This window comes from Alternaria postmessia (assembly GCF_024291825.1).
Source record: "Alternaria postmessia strain BMP 2775 chromosome Unknown scaffold_20, whole genome shotgun sequence".
Lineage (NCBI taxonomy): Eukaryota > Fungi > Ascomycota > Dothideomycetes > Pleosporales > Pleosporaceae > Alternaria > Alternaria postmessia.
The window spans coordinates 52,530-67,759 of NW_026260093.1; the positions used below are offsets into that span (position 1 = coordinate 52,530).

The 15,230-nt window shown below is 50.5% G+C and overlaps 7 protein-coding genes across 7 annotated transcripts; 4 read left to right on the forward strand and 3 right to left on the reverse strand.

Moving 5' to 3' along the window:
• Positions 1-291: 291 nt before the first annotated feature.
• J4E82_004259 (uncharacterized protein) lies at positions 292-2,084 on the forward strand (the record flags this gene model as incomplete). The annotated part of the gene is made up of 3 exons (XM_051730538.1): positions 292-1,324; positions 1,373-1,701; positions 1,749-2,084. 3 exons carry the CDS (start codon positions 292-294, stop codon positions 2,082-2,084), a joined length of 1,698 nt encoding a protein of 565 aa, XP_051589587.1.
• Positions 2,085-2,723: 639 nt separating this feature from the next.
• Positions 2,724-3,824, reverse strand: J4E82_004260 (uncharacterized protein; the record flags this gene model as incomplete). Its single annotated transcript, XM_051730539.1, has 1 exon — positions 2,724-3,824. The coding sequence occupies one exon, from the start codon at positions 3,822-3,824 to the stop codon at positions 2,724-2,726; it is 1,101 nt and encodes a 366-aa protein (XP_051589588.1).
• Positions 3,825-4,148: 324 nt separating this feature from the next.
• Positions 4,149-4,925, forward strand: DPM1 (dolichol-P-mannose synthesis; the record flags this gene model as incomplete). The annotated part of the gene is made up of 2 exons (XM_051730540.1): positions 4,149-4,249; positions 4,304-4,925. The coding sequence occupies 2 exons, from the start codon at positions 4,149-4,151 to the stop codon at positions 4,923-4,925; spliced, it is 723 nt and encodes a 240-aa protein (XP_051589589.1).
• Positions 4,926-5,536: 611 nt separating this feature from the next.
• Positions 5,537-6,470, forward strand: J4E82_004262 (uncharacterized protein; the record flags this gene model as incomplete). Its single annotated transcript, XM_051730541.1, has 3 exons — positions 5,537-5,619; positions 5,679-5,973; positions 6,030-6,470. The coding sequence occupies 3 exons, from the start codon at positions 5,537-5,539 to the stop codon at positions 6,468-6,470; spliced, it is 819 nt and encodes a 272-aa protein (XP_051589590.1).
• A 1,824-nt stretch (positions 6,471-8,294) lies between these two features.
• Positions 8,295-8,714, reverse strand: J4E82_004263 (uncharacterized protein; the record flags this gene model as incomplete). The annotated part of the gene is made up of 1 exon (XM_051730542.1): positions 8,295-8,714. One exon carries the CDS (start codon positions 8,712-8,714, stop codon positions 8,295-8,297), a length of 420 nt encoding a protein of 139 aa, XP_051589591.1.
• A 2,295-nt stretch (positions 8,715-11,009) lies between these two features.
• Positions 11,010-11,600, reverse strand: J4E82_004264 (uncharacterized protein; the record flags this gene model as incomplete). The annotated part of the gene is made up of 1 exon (XM_051730543.1): positions 11,010-11,600. The coding sequence occupies one exon, from the start codon at positions 11,598-11,600 to the stop codon at positions 11,010-11,012; it is 591 nt and encodes a 196-aa protein (XP_051589592.1).
• Positions 11,601-13,459: 1,859 nt separating this feature from the next.
• On the forward strand, positions 13,460-14,844 carry J4E82_004265 (uncharacterized protein; the record flags this gene model as incomplete). Its single annotated transcript, XM_051730544.1, has 3 exons — positions 13,460-13,772; positions 13,825-14,353; positions 14,398-14,844. Coding segments are annotated over 3 exons (1,289 nt in total), but the record flags the coding sequence as incomplete, so codon positions are not given.
• Between the last annotated feature and the right edge of the window lie 386 nt (positions 14,845-15,230).

Genomic DNA, 15,230 nt, shown 5'->3' on the forward strand with positions numbered 1-15,230 from the left:
AGCGTGATTGGCTCGTGACTTGCGCCGTGGACCCCAACACCTCGTGGGACCGCCCGCTACGGAAGCTCTCCGCCTAAACCAACAACACAGACACTTGTAGTCGCTACCTCACACCGCCTCCCAGCCAAAACTTCGCCCACTTAGTCGCGCAGCTGCCCCTCCGGCAGCCGCTCTATCGCAGGGATATTTTCTTTCCTCACAATCTTGCCAAGACTACTGTGTTAGGGCTCTTCCGCTGCCATCTCCGCAGCTTCACAGTCGTCCTCACAACACCCACAACCCTGTACCAAGATGCCGACCTTCTTAGGGCTTGCGGTCAGCATCCATGCCGACAGTAATCCGCTGCCAGAATACTCGATACAGAAGCAATCTAAACATCACCGTATCACCTCGTACATCCCCGTCCCACCTGCGAAGATACCGCCTGGCGCTACCAAGCCTGAACAGTCTTCCTTCGCGATATCGATAACCCTGCTCACTCCAGGTCTTCACGTGCCGTACTCTACCCCCAAGCCGACTGAAGATGACCCCAACCCGAAGGCCAAGATTGTCGGTGGCCTCCCTGGTCAAACCGGAGAGCGGGGCAAGTACGGTCCCACGATAGCCCCGTACAAGCCTCTGACCACTTCGCCGAACGAGACAATTGCTGCATACATATACTTTGACGGCCGGGCGAAGGAGGAAGTAGCGACCCTGCTGCGGCGCGGCGAAGAGACGTGGGTCAACTCGCGGTGGGTCAGCGTGCCAGAGTCAGAAGGTGGGGGTCTTGCAGAGCGCGAGTTTCTCTTCCGCGAGGTTGGTCTCGAGCGATGGCTGAACGGCCTGGATCTCGAGGGCAAGGACAAAGATGTGGCCGCAAAGATTGAGCGGAGAAAGCAGCGCCTCGAAAAGAAGCGGGCAAAGCGGAGAGAGGCCATGGACAGCAGCGACGAGGACAAGAAAGCTTCCAGTAACGGTGTATTGCGCTACAGCGAAAGCCAGGACGCGCCCGTCGAGACGCTTTCCGGCAACGACGAGTTCTTCACCACCGACTCCGATTCGGACGACGAGCCCCCCATGCCCGAGGCAGCTGGACAAATCAAGGTCGCTTTGTTCCGTGTGCTAGCGTCTGGAGAAATCAAGCGCGGCGAGTACTCACCTCAGTTCGATGCACACGACGACGATGAACAAAACGGAGGAGGAGAGGGCGAAGACGTTGATCACACAACGAGTTTCGCAAAGCCCAAGACGTTGGATCCCAAGTCTATCAGCACCCAAACAGTGACTGGCATAGACCCCCCGGACAAGCCATACGCAGTATTCACCTTCTTGTACCGCGGAGAGCGTAAGCATGCAAAGTGAAAATTCCCGGATCTCAATTAACAAAGAACAGGCCAGCTGCGCAAGATGGGCATCTTGAACACAAAGGAGAAGCCTACAATCACCTCGCCACAATCGAAGCGGAAATCCGGAGCGCTTGACTTCGGCAGCCTCAAGCCCCTGAACGCAGCCGCCGGAACCAAGAATTTTGGTGGTTACCGAGAGACTTCACCCAAGTCTAACAAGAAGAAGGAAGACGCCATGGACAGCGACGCAGATGATGAGGACGACGTCAAGGTTGAGGACGCGGAGGATGACAAGGAGGTATTCGACAAGGGCATGCTATCGCCAGAAGACGCTCATAGACAGGGTGAGCTCGCGGAGGGTGTGCGCAAGATCAAGGTATGTCTCCAGAGCGTAGCAAAAGTTGCCATACTAACACCTCATAGCTCAAGCGTCAGCATTCCGCAGAACCTCTAGGCCGTCCTGCAGGACCCTCTCACTCTGACTCCACTGGATCTCCTCTTTCGGGTACACCAGCACCCGACGCCTCGTCGGCAGCTGGACCGTCATCCCCACGCGCCACAGATGCCTCCGCCGAGCCAAGTTCACAAAACTCTGTCGCTTCACCTTTCAAGAAGCAGCGCGCTTCATTACCTGGCTTCGATGACAATGTTCGGAAGAGTCTGGGCCAGGCGCTCATGGACGCCCACCAAGGACGAGCAAACTCCGACGGGAACATCCCCACCATCGAAACCAAGATGGAGGAAGATGAGGAGTTGTGACACAAGAAAATTCGTTTTCAAACCGCATTTGATTGAGTGGAGGTTGTACTGTCCCTCGTGTAACAAGCACATCTCTGTTCGCATTATAACGGTCACCCACGAGTCGAATACTGCAATGCCACATTTGTCCAAACCTTAATACCTCGCGGGCACCACGGCCGGCATCACCTTCTAGGCGCAAATTGGCATGGATCCTGCAAAAGTAAGGATATGGGGGCCTTTGGATAAACTAGGCTTGGTGCCGGGTTAGGTTCTGGGCTGGCTGATGAATTCTGTACATGATCATGTTTCGTATGTTCTCTTTTGGTGTGAGCTTCGGCAAGGCAAGAAGCGTGGTTGATGGTTTGGGATTAGGATAAGCTGGTGCAAGATGCATTACTGGTGTGTCTAGTAGTGTGGAGTGACATGAAACGAAATGTATGGCACGATATATGGTATGTGTGCATGAATGATTGATTTGCAAGTACAAGGTGAAAAGCACTGTTTATCTGATGCAGATTTCTGAAAGAAAAAGACGGTGATTCCTCGAGGCCTCGGGAGATTTTCTGCTACACCCGATTACCGTGCTGCCTGTTGTAATGGAGTATTCAGATGTTCTCCATCGGAACGGGTGCTCGATGCAGGTTTGTTGTTTTATTGCTATGTGTAGCTGTTGTTGGTTGTTGAGTGAGTGTCTGTGTTGTCTCGGCCTTTTTCCCTTCTTGCCGCCTTCGTCCGCGTCTTCCCGATCCGATTGCCTTTCATTTCGCTCTTCTTCCCACGTTTTCCCACCACACTCTGAAGCTGGTGATGGCTAAGTGCATACCGCACCAGAGATGTCTCGTCTTTCCCCGGTCTCCATGCACATAGATCCATTAAACTGCCCACTGTCGACACAGTCCGTTTCCCTCCAGTTTCTCCCTCTTGTTCAAACTCTTCCTTCGATAGCGTTGATGGAAACTGATCTCGCTTCACTAAAACACTAGACCACCCCGCATCTTCAGCGCCAAAAACATCTTTCATCAGGTCGTCTCCGACATAAAGTTTCTCGAACGATGATGCTGGGGTATCCGAGCTGAACCCTGTGCTATCCAGTGTGAGAGCTAGCATCCTTTCGGCAGCAATGAAGATACGTCGATCTGGTTTCTCGAAGCCGACATCGTAGGATAGCACAGTGAAATGTACATCGTCGACCCATTTGTTTCTGTGTTGTTCTTCTTTGTTCTTCTGAGCTCCGGGGACGTAACGACGGGAGCTTGTTTTGACTTTCAGTGAATTCAAAATACCGGGGACACGGTCATCGGAATTTGTTATGATTCCCACAATGGTTTTATTCCAGGGCCAGATGGCCGAAGGCTTGTTTCTCTTCGAGTGGGCTCGCAGTACTCTGAAAAAAGTAAGAACGTCTGGGTACAGATTGTATCCTGAATTTGAGGAGAACGTGCGAAGAAGTTCCTCGGTAAGGGCAGGTGGGAAGGGTTGACCTGCGCTGAGAAAAGGCTTGAAAGTATCTTCTATGACGTTTGACCACCACGTCCTTGCACCCATGCCTGTGGCCTTTCCATAGTTTGGGTTCTCTTGAGAAGCTTTTTTGAAGGCGGAGCTGAAGGTTGAACCTACCACAGAGGGGGTTTTGGTGTCGCCTACGTTGATGCCGTGACGGGCTGCGGCTTGTGCGTAGGCTTCTGGGATGGTTTTATAAGGATGAAAGAGTGTGCCGAACGCGTCGAGACAAAGAAGTAGGTTCTTCTTTCCGGACATGCTGCAGACAGCGACGGAGATTACCTAGGTCTGTCGGGTGCGTGATGCGAACCGGCCACTCCAACGGCGATACCTTGTCGACCCCACAGCGTTCATCCGACAATACTGATAGATACACGGCAATGTCGAACCAAGATCGCATCGACGTGTAAGTGGACCCAAACTCCCTGATGGGATTGCGGAAGGAGATGATCCAAAGAGGCTAGTCAGGGTCCGAGCTACTTGCGGACACGATCACCTCCGCGAATCCTCAACCTCCAACGTCAACCCTCACCTGCAGTCGCTCTTTCACCCAATTCCGCAGACACAACAGCCGAACCAAATATGCCGAACACCAACAAGTACTCGGTGCTCCTTCCCACCTACAACGAGCGTCGCAACCTGCCCATAATAACATGGCTCCTGGCTAAGACGTTTGAGGAGAAGTACGTCGCAAGACAACTCTACCACACATGACGCCAATGCTAATTTCCTTCCAGCAAACTCGACTGGGAACTCATCATCGTCGACGACGGCTCCCCCGACGGTACCCAAGAAATCGCCGCCCAGCTCCAAAAGGTCTACACCCCCCAACGCATCCAAATCCGCGCCCGCGCTGGTAAACTCGGACTCGGAACCGCCTACGTCCACGGCCTGCAATACGCAACCGGCAACTTCGTCATCATCATGGACGCCGACTTCTCGCACCACCCCAAGTTCATTGCGCCCATGATTGCGCTGCAGAAGACTAAGAACTACGACATCGTCACTGGTACACGGTATGCGGGGGATGGTGGTGTATTTGGCTGGGATCTCAAGCGCAAGTTTGTGTCTAGGGGCGCCAACCTGTTTGCGGACACCGTGCTCAGGCCAGGCGTGAGTGACTTGACGGGTTCGTTCAGGTTGTACAAGAAGGAGGTGCTCCAGAAGGTTATTCGTAGCACCGAGAGCAAGGGATATACTTTCCAGATGGAGATGATGGTTAGGGCAAAGGCGATGGGATGCACGGTTGCCGAGGTGCCCATCTCGTTTGTGGACCGTCTTTATGGCGAGAGCAAGCTGGGTGGTGATGAGATTGTGGAGTATGCCAAGGGTGTGTTGGCACTGTGGATGAAGGTCTAAGAGAGTGGAAGAAGGGCTTGCATGGCGTTGGCGTCCGGTAGGGATGGATGGCCTTGACGATATCCTGGACTGGAAAAGAGTGGTATACTTGATCTTTCTCTTTTGTCTGAATAGTATGTTTAACTCATAATCTTCTCGTCACGATCCTTCTCTCAACTCTAGTTTCCCTGCAAAGATGATCATCGTAGGTTCTTCTACATTCAGTCAATCGCGAACACCTACCGATACGTCCCAAGGTTTCCCTTTCGACGACACTGCAAGATGCAACTTTGCTGCCGGTGTCACGGTCGATGTTTCTATATTTGCACAGATTCCTGTAACGCTCATAGGGGGTCGATCTCTATCGTATCATGCTTTGCGCCTTAGGAGGCTCAGAAAGTATTCAGATGTTCTCAGGCGACAATTCTGTAGTGACCCAATCCCAATGTACGGCAACTCAACGATTTCACACTGTGATGACCTAGTCAGGCAACTACCGATACCTTTCTGCTACGACAACGCTCACCACCCATCTGGCATGCCAAGCGACGCTAGTGCCGCCTACTCTTGCCTCGCACTCACTTCAACTCTGGCAATCACTTGATTACTACAATCGCGCGCAAAATAAGACCATGGAGTGTCTCGTTGCTGCGCCTACCGAGCCTGCCGCTACGATGGCAGCACAAAGCGGCCTCGAGCCGTTTCGCCTCATGGAGTATGTGTTTCTGTATGAACTATATTTGAGACAAACGCTGACCTCACATCAATATATAGCCTTCCCACAGAATTGCGCCTCATGATCTACAAGCGACTCCCTCGTCAGATCAAGCATACTGAGCTTCGATATGACGACGGCCTTGAGGTTGACTCGGTCATCCTGGTCACACGTCAACTTCCAACGGCTCTATTGCGTGCAAGCCGTGAAATATACGCTGAAGCGCACGATATTGTTGCCGCTCTGATTCGGACCTTTGTGAAAGAGTCGCAGCCAAGGGTCATCGAACATGACTCCTACGTGCAAATGCTTGATGTCCTCAGAGCTGTTTCGACAGAACGTGAAAGGCTTGCTGTAAGTTTTCGTAATCTTGGTACCTACATGTGGGATAAACAGCTAAGCCATTGCAGCCTGGTCGATCCTGTCTTATGATTAGAGTCAGTCAAAGACACCCAGAATTTGTCTACCACCCCGAGGAAACCGAACCACCTCGCGAGGTCACACAATTTATCTGTCAAGCTACATTAGCGACCAGCAACACTATCGCGATTATATCTTGCGTCGATTTCGACAGCACAGCAGATCACTGTCGTCTGGTTCGGGAAGCTGATAGGCGAAAGGACATTATAAACACAACGCTCCAGCGTTCGTATCGCCCAGATCCGTGTGCTCAAGTGGATGAGACCTGTATGGTTCTCCATGCACCTGATGGGGAGATTAAGCTGACGGCCACCAACACTCCCGCCAAACTTGACTGGAGGGAGCTCTATGAATCCAATTGCTTCAACGATGTCTCGACTACTCATATCAGCCAGGAAACTTGGGTCGAGGAATGGCTACCTTCTATGTAAAGGGTTTGGAGATCTTTGTTCATGCGGCCCCCAAATGTAACTACCGGACTCTGCGCCCATGTGGGAAGATTATGACCCGCTGCGAATCTCTCTAGGGTGCCATTAGTCTTCAGGCGGTCTTGTACTTCCAGCTCCTTTATACGATTAAAATGATTAGAGCACAACACCAAGGTAGAAGCCCAAAAATTACGAACTCTGCGTCTCAAACATTCTGATGCTTCGCATGCGAACTTCAATGTAATAAACTTACCATATGCCGCCATTCACTGTTGGTGAAGAAGCTGCTAACCAGTTTCGTCGCGCTCATCCAGCCGATCATCTCCGACCGTCAGACGCTTGGTATCCCTCACAAACCCTGCAAATACTCTTGTGTCTACCAGCCGCTCTTCAAGACATGGGCATCCGGTATTTCCGGCTGACGCGGGGATCATCATCACGGCATTACTGTCATCTCCACACGCTCCGATAGGTTAATGTTAAACTGAATATATACCAGACATTAAGTCTCTCCTCTCATCTCGCAATCATCTCCCAAGGAGCTATAAGTTTACATTCATTCCTATTTTTCCTCCAGGTTCGCGCAACTACGACCACCAACATCGTCGATATTCAATCAATTCTTCTTAGTAACAATAGCCGATAGCGATCACTTGGTCATCAGGAATTGCAATTCCAACGCCGATATGTCAACTGCCCAATCCGAGTCGTTCCCGTTTTTGAGACTTCCCACGGAGATACGTTTGCTCGTCTATGAACACCTACCACGTCAGGTCAAGCACACTGAAGTCTCTATAGACGGTTTTGTCGCCATCTTGGTCACACGGCACTTGCCCACAGCTATACTACGCACTAGCAAGCTGATTCGCGCAGAAGCCCGACCCATCATCCACAGGCTGATACAAGAGTTCATTGAAGAATCGCAAACGAAGATCATCGAATTCAGCAAGAGTGGTTCCAAGATGAGACATTGCAAGATACTGGAGTGCTTGAAGACGCAAATACCTAGAGAACGTAATGCAGTGGAAGGGCTTGAAGACTACGATATCCAAGCTATTCTTAGACGGATACCAGAGACAAGAGAGCTTCAGTCTACGGACCCAGCATTGTCGCCTAATATCGCTCGTTTCATGCATCAAGCCGCCAGGTCAAGGTATCGCTCTGCAGAGCTCACCCCTGCGTCTGCCGACAAGTCTTGGAACAACACGGTCGTGACGGTGCATGTTACTCATACCAATTTCAAAGACGACGATCAACTTTGGTTTGTTTGTGAGACCAATCACAGACATATTCGGCATATGTACCATCATGAAAAGATGGCCCTGCTTCCGAATCACATCTGGATCTTGGATGGCGGCGATGTACAATTGGCAGAAAGTGCCACTTTGGAATCGGCCACTGACACGGTTCCAATTTTATGGTCCGATGGCTACGACCGGTGGGGTAACAGAACGCGGGGTGTGGAGGCATCATGGGGACCGGCCATGAGTCAAGAGGACTGGGCCGCAAATTGGCTACCTTCGTAAGCCAGGCGTGAGAGGTATGTCGAAAACAGCACCTTGAGGGAACGTCCAATAGAGACCGAAAATGAATAAAATAAACTCGTTTTAGAAAACCTTAATGTGCAATTGTGCAGATCTCAAAATTCAGCACCGCGAGTTGAGTAATCACTACAACTTTCTGCAAGGGTTAACTCTCTCACAGGCGGGTCATCAAGCCCACTCATCAGCCTCGCAAATTGCGAGAACGTAAGGTTCGTGAAAACCATCCCAAAGTCGCTCTTCCGATTTCACTTTTCCATCCTGAACTCCTGACAACCCATGTTTTCTAACTCTCCCGTACACTAACGCCCTTCTTCATGAACAGCAGCTTGGTCTTTGTCGTCTCGGCGAATTTCCCCTCTTCTTCCAGCACCGGCAATGCATCATCCGAATGCATAAACGCAATGAATTGCTGCAAGTGCAACTCATCTTCAAAAGCCATCACACCCATACAATCCCAGTCCATACCGTCATCGTCGCCAATCAATACACGAGGAACTCCAACAGGACATTCCGATTCGTCGACATGGTAGTGCCTTGTCCAGGATAGCGGATGCACCTTCCCAGCAACCTTCTTGAGCAGTGGCGCATAAATTTCTTCGTTATGGCGGTGAAATTCCTCGCGTGAGACGCCTTCCTTTCTCGTAGCGACTGTGGTGAGGATGTATGGGTATGTACTTGTCTTCGTCAACATCGTATGCGGCATGATTGCGGTGTTGTTTGGTGTTTTATGTGTATACGGTGTTTTGTCGGCGGTATGATGATATGCGGCCGATGTTTAGCATGTACTGGTTCAAAAGAATGGAAGGAATTGGAGTGACAAAGTCTCCGAGGAACAGACGAGATGGGTATATAGAAGAAGATTTCAACTAAATTGAACGAAATTTCAGGCAAGAAAACAGGAGACGGCTATCTTCCATATGGAGAGTGCTTACCCGCGTGCCGGTGTCATCTAGTCAGACCATCCCTGCCTTTTATCGGTCCCACTTGCCGCTCGGTTGCCACGAGGCTGATCATGCAGACCGTGCGCTAAAAGTTCATGCCTGAGTCAACTACCGATGAAGCGAAGTACTGGACCTTTCCCAAACCTCATACCTACTGCCTTTTTCGTGCACGTGCGACTCAGCTACTCACGTTAGTACCATTGCATTGCTTGAGTTCGTCATCTCGTTTGCACTGGCGAGCCGCTACGAGCGTCATTTGCTCAACCGTCGTACTGTCAGGCCTCCAGACGTCGCCCGATTTTAGTTCCCGATGGCTGTTTCGAGCTTCTGCGGTCATTGCCGCTGCGCAACACGACAGCATACGGCATTTTTCGGAAGCGCACATGTCGAGTCAGCGTATTTTTCTGACACAGCCAGCTTGATCGTCATAGCCCCGATCCCCGGAAGGCATGGTCGGGAATAGCAGACTTTGAGCACATTTTCGATTCAACATCTGTTAGCGTCGTCTCGGCTACACCATTAGTTGCACAAAACCTGCACCACTGAGGGCAACGCGTGCCGACATGTCTTTATATCGCTATCCTCTCCGTTCAGCATGCGACTCTCTACCAGCCACGGGACCAGCACCACCACGCCTTAGCAATCTTGGCAACATGCATTGCCTTTAGATCATATTCTGCTTGCAGATTGCTGGTTTACTACAAGACTCATTGAACTAACTATTACCCTGAAGAAACCAGTGGTTTCCTCCCGTCCGCCGGTGCATCGGCACGAACCGGCACTACTCCACTCCACAGTCCGGATGCTGAGCTCGTGACCGGCAGGTACGAATGAAGTCGGATCATGCAGATGAGGATTTCGAAAGCTCAGGCGCATGAGCATCTTCTGATTGAGGACCACCATGTTGATCTTCGAGGTATATCGTGGTGATAACATGCCATAATAATGTCTATGTTGTGGATCTTGACCGCAACGTGCATGACATCACTCTCTAGACACATAACAAGGAGTCCGAGCGCATGAGCTCCGCTGGTAGGGGGTCAGACCAGTACCCATCGGTTCTGTACCACCCCAGCGATAACTGAAACCACCATTGTATGTGTCTCGATGATTTCGGTGTACTCATCAATCAATGCTGCCTCATCCTGAGCGCCTGTCCCGCTTGGAGATGGTCAGAGAACGAATGCTGGTACGTGGTGACAGCGATCGTACTCGCAACCTGTTCCATCTTAACTAACGAGCGAGGCCAGCTGGCGTCTTATACTGATCCCAGCAGCACCAGTGATCTCCAGAAAAGTCACTGCTACGCCGGGTGTTATGATTATATCAGTAACACGATGTACGTTATCTGACTAGAGAATTCAAGGAGTTGCCTTCGACACCCACAATTAGCTACCTGAGCTCCGCCGTCGCTCAGATACACGATAAGTATGACGGAGGACGTGCTCAATCGCATGATGATTGCAGAGAGCTCTAGTTCATGTTCGTAGAGAAGTGTCTTGCTAGCTCGCACAGCCCATGCATACTACTAAGCCAGGTCAGACAGTGGGTGAGTGTGAGATGGGGCTTCAAGCGAGCCAATTTCGCCAACATAAGGCAGCAGTCGCGGCCATTTTCTGGTTTGAAAGTGTCTACAGTCCATTAAACTATGTGTTGATTCTTGGCATGGTCCGCTCTCCAGCTTTGCGAACGAAGGAAGACCAAAGCAATCACAATTAATCACTTGCGTACTGCCTATCACCTACACGAGTCTTGTAACATACTCCTGACATCTCAAAGTTAGTCATCATGGGATAGCTGTATACCATGATATATCACTGCTTTTGGGTAGTCATATGATGTAAACTTCCGTATAATTGCTAACCCCATGCAGCGCTTGACCGCAGTCGTTGTGATGATAGGTAGCTAGCTAGAAAGGTGATGTGTGATCGTGAGCCACAAGAGAGATACATCAAGAACGACAACCAGAGTTCTGGGTTAAACAAATCTGCAATCCGTTCCACCTTCACGCACGGGTTCTGGTATTGCTTGTTTACCTCCCAGATTGGTGGGCACAATCAATCTTGCGCTACATGAGCCTCGTCATCCGGAAGTCTCATCCTCTCTACAGCTTCCTCAAACTCTTTCAGCTCCCTAAGCTTCATTTTGCATACCCTTTTTTTGTCTTCCATCTCCCGATTCAGCACTTCGACCGTCTCGCTGAGACCAGTGATGGCCTGGAGTAGCGCCAACGTAGTTTCCAGCGTGTCGATATGAGTACCAATTGCTGTCATGGATTCATCGATGGCTGCGTAGACGAGATCGCGTGTGGTGAGAGTCGCAGGATCGACGATCGGCAGGGAGGCAGGCGCGTTTATGTCGAGGACAGTGGTGATGGATAGGAGATCAGATTCCGTGCTTCCTGCGCTTGAGACTACGGGAGACGGTGTGGTCGCAGAAGGAACGGAGTCTTCTTCGGTGATCCGAGGCAGGACATGAATGGCAGGGACCTTGGAAGTTTGTGGAGGTGATAGTGTTTGTGAGAGATTTCCGGATGTGATCGCCTCTGGTTTTTCAGCTTTGTTGACTAACGGCGATTGCTCATGGGATTTTGATCTCGCGTGTGGACCATGCTTGAAGAGGTGTCGAAGTAGGTTACCGCGCGGCATCGTGTCTGCGCCAACCAGATCGAACTGCGGAAACTCGATCGGACTGGTTGTAGAGCGGGCGTGGTTAAGAGCGCAGTGTCGGTGTGAGAGCGCTCAAATGATGCGGTATCGGCCTTGCGGTACCTAGAATATTCTTCTTCACCTTCATTACCAAGGCCTCTATATTCACCCACACGCTGTAAAACCCCACACGCCGAGCCAGTCCTTCTATTTGAGCTGCGTATGCACAGGATCTGTTTATGTTCGAATTGCTCACCAGTCCCTCAATGTCATTATATGGTTTCAAATAACACTCATAACAATCCGCGTGATCCTCGGCTCAGCTATTTCTATACCAATATCAAGACGAGTGGTTCCGTTTCCAGTGTATCAACGTTAAAAAGTGATACAGTACCAATGGATGATCGTTTGCTGTGAGCAAATCCGGCCAAGCACTTATACGTTTCTTACTGACATACCACAGCGATATCATTTCTTCCACCGGTGATTTGCCATTCATTGCAGACCAAGAAGCCGATAACGTAAGGCTCCAGCGAGAAAAGGAAGAAGCTAAAGTGGTCGCGAAAGAGCTGCATGGTGGCCTTGACCGAACGACCCAGTCTTTGAACAACCTGATGGCCTCCTATGCCAATCCTCTGCGAGAGAACAACACGATATCAAGCGACAACGTGGCCATCGAACAGCGACACACCAAGATGAGGGCAGAAGCCGCCACCTACACGTGTGAGATCCGCACTATGACCACCAAGATACGAGAGATGGAGGAACAGAGTCAAGCATATAAGATCGAGAACACGAAGCTTCGGAACCACCTCACGAAATTAGGGACTGAGTTGGAATTTCTTCGACTTCGAGTAAGAGCCCTTGAGTCGGGACAAGTGCAAGGACGGATCCCAGACAATGCTGTTCGAGCTTGATGCAACGATGATAAGTAATACGGCCAAAAGTGAACCTCTAGCGCTAGCTAGCAACCTAACTCGGTCGAGTTGAGATGCGTCACCTCGAGTGATCGAGATCTTGTTTCCATCATATAGCATCGAACATCGTTTACGGTTTTACTTGCCAAAGTTTTCGCCGTTGCGGCTTGCATGCATTTGACCATTTCGTAACCCTCCCACAAGGGCATGGTGAATCAGGAGTCAGTTTAACTCCGGTGCTGTGAGTCGCGACGTCTCAAGTCGACTGCAGCAGGTGACAGGATCGGTCTCTTCTCAACGCGAACTCCGCGCAAATAGCATGATGTTGGCACCTCCGCACTTCAGCCTACATCAATTAAGCTTCTCATTGGACATTGATTCATAGTTGCCGACGTGTCAGCCCCGTCGGAACTCTGGTCGTGCTAACGAGAACGTTCAAGGGACCCGCGGCCACCGCCCCGTCGGCAATAGGTCGCCTGCGTACGACGACTCTCCACAACACAAGGTAATCAGACTTAGGAGTTTCAACGTTGATCTCTCTGGAATGACAGTAGCTACTGTATAATATAAGAGAGATCCATGAACATGGCTCGAAGTTTGCACTTATCTGCCATATCATCTGGTCCGTGATGTTTCGCGCAACCATCATTCCTCGTCTCCAGGAAAGCTTGGCAAGCTCTGCCTCAGGCGACTGCTCCTTTCTTGAGCTAACGATTTTCATCGTCTCCCTCGCAATCACTTTGGGATCGTTTCGAGCAGTTTATCTGGTCTACTTCCATCCATTGGCATCTTTTCCTGGACCCTACAAAGCGATTTTCTCAAGTTGGTGGCAATACCCGTTGAGCAAGCATGGGAAAATTGAAGAAGTTCTCGAGCACCTTCATCGGACATACGGTATGCTCTAGAATGGTTTCCCCGAACAGAACATTGACGATAAGATAGACACGAGCGTACTACGCATTGGTCCAAACGAGCTACACATCACCGATCCCACACTTTACCACACCATCTACTCGCAACGCTATACGTTCCCCAAACAAAGGTCTTTCTATGATGCTTTCAACACGCCCCATTCCGTCTTTGTAGAGCATGACGGAGAACTGCACCGTGCGCGACGGAAGCTACTCAGCAACTTTTTCTCGAAGTCATCTGTACGAGCCATGAACAAGATCTTGCTCGCCAAGGTCACCATTATGTGCAACAGAATAGATGAGATGAAAGGAAATGGCGCGATCAATCTGTATCACGCTTTCAGGTACCAGAACCGGAGCAAACCAATTGGAGATTAGCTAACAAACGTGTCACAGATGTCTAACGGTAGACTTCATTACCGAAGTTGCTTTCGGAGAGTCCTTCAATCTGACTACCGATTCTGAAGACAACACATTCAACACACCTTTCATTGAATGTTTTGACCTGGCTTCAGAATCGCTATGGGACCTGTTGTTCTTCCCCTTCATCCGAACCATCGTTAACAAATGTCCGCCTGCTGTCGCAGCAAGACTTAGCGAGCCAGCAGCGAAGTTCCAGGGCCTCATTCGTGCGGTTGCTGCTACAGTAGCCAACTTCAGACGTTTGAAAAGTTCCGGTAGATGCCTGAACCGTGAGATCGTGTTCGATGCCATGCAGCATCTGGACGATGAGCTGGTGCAGGCTGAAGCTTCGGACATCTTGATTGCAGGATCTGATACAACGGCTACAACCCTCGCAGTTGCCGTCCAAGCGATTATAGAGAACCCGACAATATTCACTAATCTGAGAAATGAGATGAAGGACGCTGGTATTACGGCAGAACACGATTTTGACCTTCTCAGACTCGAGCAACTTCCATATCTGGTATGATTCTTAGATGAATAGCAAAACAAAGCTAACGCGATCAGACTGCTTGTGTAAAGGAAGCATTGCGCTGCGCTATGGCAGTGCCTGGAAGACTTCCGCGAGTTGTACCGAACGGAACGAAACCACTCGTCGTTGACGAGAAGGTCATCCCCGTCGGAACCATTGTCGGCATGTCTGCCTACTCGATGCACTACAACGAGAGCATTTGGGGCGAAGATGCCAGAGTATTCAACCCATCCCGATGGCTAGTTGCAGATGCAAAAGATTTGGAGAGGTATCTCGTAACTTTCTCCAAGGGTGCAAGGCAGTGTCTCGGAATCAATATTGCATATGCGGAGATCACACTCACGCTCGCAATGTTAGTTGCAAGATTTCGCTTCACGATCGACGAAACAGTGACGGAGTCCGATGTCAGACAGCTAGACTACTTTGTTAGCGCGTTCGAGGGGACAGGTATCCGTACTTACGTCCATGAGGACAAGTTGTAGTGCTGAAGACTTGAATGAGGACAGCGAGAAGATGAATTCAGGCTTGATAGATATATCGGGCATCTGTTTTGTTCAAAGCAAGCGCAAAAGTAGCGAGAGATAGAGACTGGAAGTAAACAAGAACACCGTCACATCTGTCAAGCTGGCAAAACTATGTGGTATGCAATGAACAATGTTGCGATTCGGGAGATCCAAGAGATCATTAGCCTGATGGTACGAATCAATGTACGAAACGTGAGTGGCGCCCACTAGCTTCGTCGCACATACTGGCGTGTCCTCAGCCTCGTGTGCTCAATCCCCGCCCTCTTCCGAATCGGCCGAGAATAGTCTAGTAGTAGATCGCGTTCCCCGTCGGCTACGCCCCCACCAAAGACTTGCTAGTAGGC